Source organism: Microtus ochrogaster, chromosome 7, assembly GCF_000317375.1.
Source record: "Microtus ochrogaster isolate Prairie Vole_2 chromosome 7, MicOch1.0, whole genome shotgun sequence".
In the NCBI taxonomy this organism is placed as follows: Eukaryota; Metazoa; Chordata; class Mammalia; order Rodentia; family Cricetidae; genus Microtus; species Microtus ochrogaster.
In genome coordinates, this window is record NC_022014.1 from 44,009,746 (window position 1) to 44,013,156 (window position 3,411).

The 3,411-nt window shown below is 47.6% G+C and overlaps 1 protein-coding gene across 2 annotated transcripts in view; it reads left to right on the forward strand.

The window, feature by feature from the left end:
* The window catches only part of Cdc42se2 (CDC42 small effector 2), a 72,223-nt gene extending 69,518 nt beyond the window's left edge, over positions 1–2,705 (forward strand). The window contains exons 5-6 of one of the 2 annotated variants that reach the window (XM_026780523.1): positions 55–170; positions 589–2,705. In XM_026780523.1, coding sequence (XP_026636324.1) covers positions 55–153 — 99 coding nt within the window. In that variant the 3' untranslated portion in view covers positions 154–170; positions 589–2,705. Of the gene's footprint in view, positions 1–54; positions 171–557 lie in introns of both variants that reach the window. The other variant, XM_005350059.3, reaches the window with a different exon arrangement.
* The last annotated feature ends 706 nt before the right edge of the window (positions 2,706–3,411 follow it).

The window sequence follows — 3,411 nt, forward strand, 5'->3', positions numbered from 1 at the left end:
CACTCCCTTGACCGCCTGGTCCTGTTGAGCCTCTTTTGTCCCTTTCTGTTTTAGGTCAGCTCCATTCAGAATCAGATGCAATCCAAGGGAGGCTATGGAGGCGGCATGCCTGCCAGCGTGCAGATGCAGCTCGTGGACACGAAGGCAGGATAGCCCTGGTCCCATCACCCGTGAGTACCTCACAACTGGGCGAGCCTTAGTTAAGTCTTGTGTCCTGGGCTCATGCTCCATTTTAGGTTTAGATGTCCGGCTTTCTCCTATCGGGAGGCCTTGAGGAGCAGGCAGCATCTGGGGAGAGGAGGCTTCAGCCTGTGTCTCTGTGACATGATGCTGCTGTGTGTCCTCTTGGCAGAAGCACTGATACTGTGCACGCCAGCCTCATGATTTTACTATAAGCTTCTCATGAAAAATAAAAAGACTACTTAAAAGAAGGATTTACTTAAGAGGGTAAAAATAATTTCTGTGAGTTCAAGGCCAGCCTGGGCTACGTAGAGAGACCCTGTGTATAAAACAAACAAAAAACCCAAAAAGTAATAATCTGAATTTTTCTTTTATAGGTCAGAATTTCTGTATTTTTTCTGTCCACAGTTCTATAATATTTTTGTCTTGTGATTGGATTTCCTTTATTTTAATTATAAAAAAGAAGCGTGGCAGCAACCTGTTCACCCCTGTGATCTCCAGCAAGACGTTCCTGCTCCGAGGAAGGCAGCATCAGCGGCCTGCATGCCTGGACTCTGACAGAGTTCTTTGGATCGTAGCTGAATTTTCAATGTTTAATCGACATGGATCGGATCTTAGCATGGTCTTTTTGTGACTGCTAGCACTGTTTTATAATTTTCCCATTTTAAACCTTTTCATTGCGCCTTCAGCCCCTCCGCCTTATGTTTCCCTGGTGAGCAGAGGCCTGTAGTTGCCACCACTCTTTATGGATATTTTGAAGGTGTGAGGCCCACAAGCACAGTAGTCCTTTTCGTCTGTTGGAGACTTGAGCGCGTGTCCGCACACTCTGTGGTGCTCAGAGGGGACCCACAGGATGCCAGACTGGCCTGAGTGGCCTGAGGGTGCTCTTTATAGATAATCACACCTGGGCTCTGGTCTCATTAGAGCAGCGATAGAAGCCTGTGTTCCAAAGGCAGTCGAGTGGCTGTAAATGTTCGGTGTATTTATTTGGTGTGTAAGGACCTGTGATTGTGAACAGATAGTTGTGTATCTGAGTGTTGTGGTGAAGCCCATCCAGTTTCCCAGCATCTTTGTCCTGTTAGCTCTTCACTGTGTGTACTGTCTGTTTCTGTTAAAATTCTGGCCTCTGCTACCAGCTCTGACTTGCAGAGCCCTTGGCCTTCCAGTGTTCCACTTACTAGGGAGGCAATGGCAGTCTCCAACAGCAACCTGCTGCCTGGCTGATTCACTGACAGTGAGCAGCCCTCACAGTGACTTTCTGTGGTTCGCAAGAGGCCTTTGCTCAGGTCCTGTTCTGTCCCTCTTCCCAGTTAAGTGTAGTTAGCTGGGCCCTGTGGCCCATGTTCCTATCTAACTGCCTTTGATAGCTGAGCATGCATTCGGAAGATGAGCATAACTGAAATCAGAATGCTGAAGGCAGTTAGGTCCTTGTCTAGAGAAACTGTGATCATTTCTGCCTTCTGCCTTTGTCTGTCCCGTCCTGAGAATGCTGCCTGAGGAGCCAGGAGGCCAGTGCAGGCAAAGCCAACACATTTCTCCTGCATTTCTTCTCAACTTAACTTACAGTAGGGTGGGACACTGGATGACCTGATCCTTTGATTTTCTATTCTTACCATTCATAGGTGTCAGTCCCCAGCACAGAGAGAACCTGTCAAGGAGAAACATTTAGTTCACTGTTGTCTTTAACTCACCTCGTGGACACTGCACTCTTGAGTTTGTCATTTTGCTTAGGCAGGGTGAAGCTCCTGCTAGGGCACTGCTGTGTGCAAACTTTGTGTAGGACAGACAGGGATTTCCTGGCATCTTCAGCACTGACGGATGGGGACAGCACAGGGAGCCATTGTCCCCTCCCCCATCACTCTGCTGCTCCAAGGCCAGTCGTTAATAAGCCAAAGGCTGCGGAGCCTGTGCTGGTCCTGCAGCTGTCTCAGACCTCTTCTCACCACAGTGACACTGTACACAGTGCACCAGCCAGGTGCCCTGGAAGGTTCCAGTAAAGTCAAGAGAATGTACACGGTAACTAACCTCGTACATGATGGTTTTCTATGGAGGCTTAAGGATGCTGGCAAGGATGCAGGGAGGCAACCTTTGCACCTCCCTACCTGGGATTGTAACCCTTGGGAACCCATTTGTTCCCTCATAGTAACGCATCTCATTTTTAAATTGGAGCTAATAGGATTTTGTACCCAGAATTTATTATATTGTTAATACTTTTCTGAAATACATGGTAACAACTTGTAAGCACCACGTGGATTCTGGTAGCAACAACATGCTGGGCGTGGCTTCTCCAGTGGGCCTGGGGAGTTTTGTCCGTTAGCTTCCCCGTGGTTGGTGTAGAGCGGCCTCCATGTGCTCAGTGACTTCTGCTCAGCACCGGGAGAGAAGATGGACGTATTTTTATAATAGAAGCATACTTTTTTTGTACATTGTGTTCATTCTTGAATAAAGTGAGCTCACTGTTGGTTTGTAGATATTAAAAAGAAAGTATTGATTTTGATTCAATAAATGTTTTCTTTTAGTCCTGGTTTGGATTTTTCCTTTCTTTTAATGAACTTACATAGAACTTTTCAGCATTACTCCCTCTCCAGTGGCAATCCATGGGTACAGACAACTCATCATCCTTTCCTTTAGAGGATTCTTGTTTGTAAGCTGGGTGAGGCCATGAAATCCTCTCGTCTGAGAGGCTGTGTCAGGAGAACTCTGTTCATGCCTCATGCCAGCCTTCAAGACTCTGCTCCAAAGAAAGTTCAAAGTACGTAATTTAATCTTTTTAAAGTGGGTTTCACTACATAGTCTTTGCTGGCCTGGAACGTGCTGTGTAGACCAGGTTGGCCTGAAACTCCTACACCAACTAATCCTCCTGCCTCAGCCTCTGAGGGACAGTAAAAACGTGTCAGAGGACAGACCTTACCTGGACTCGTGGAGCTCAGGTCACCAGGCTTGACACATCTCTGGCAACAGCGTCTCCTTAATCCCGTCAAAGCATCCTGTTGGAAGGCATCAGTATGGAAGCCTTGACTTGATGGCTTTGGGAAGGATGACAGTGAATCTGGCGGTAGGAACTAGCAAGCTAGCTCAATGCCCTGTGACACAGGTCCATGGTGTCGTTTTAATGGGAGCCCTGCAGGAGCCAAGGGCGCGTGGGTCAGGTGGGTTCAGAGCTGTCACATGGAATTCCTTAAATAAGAAGCCAAGGGCGCGTGGGTCAGGTGGGTTCAGAGCTGTCACATG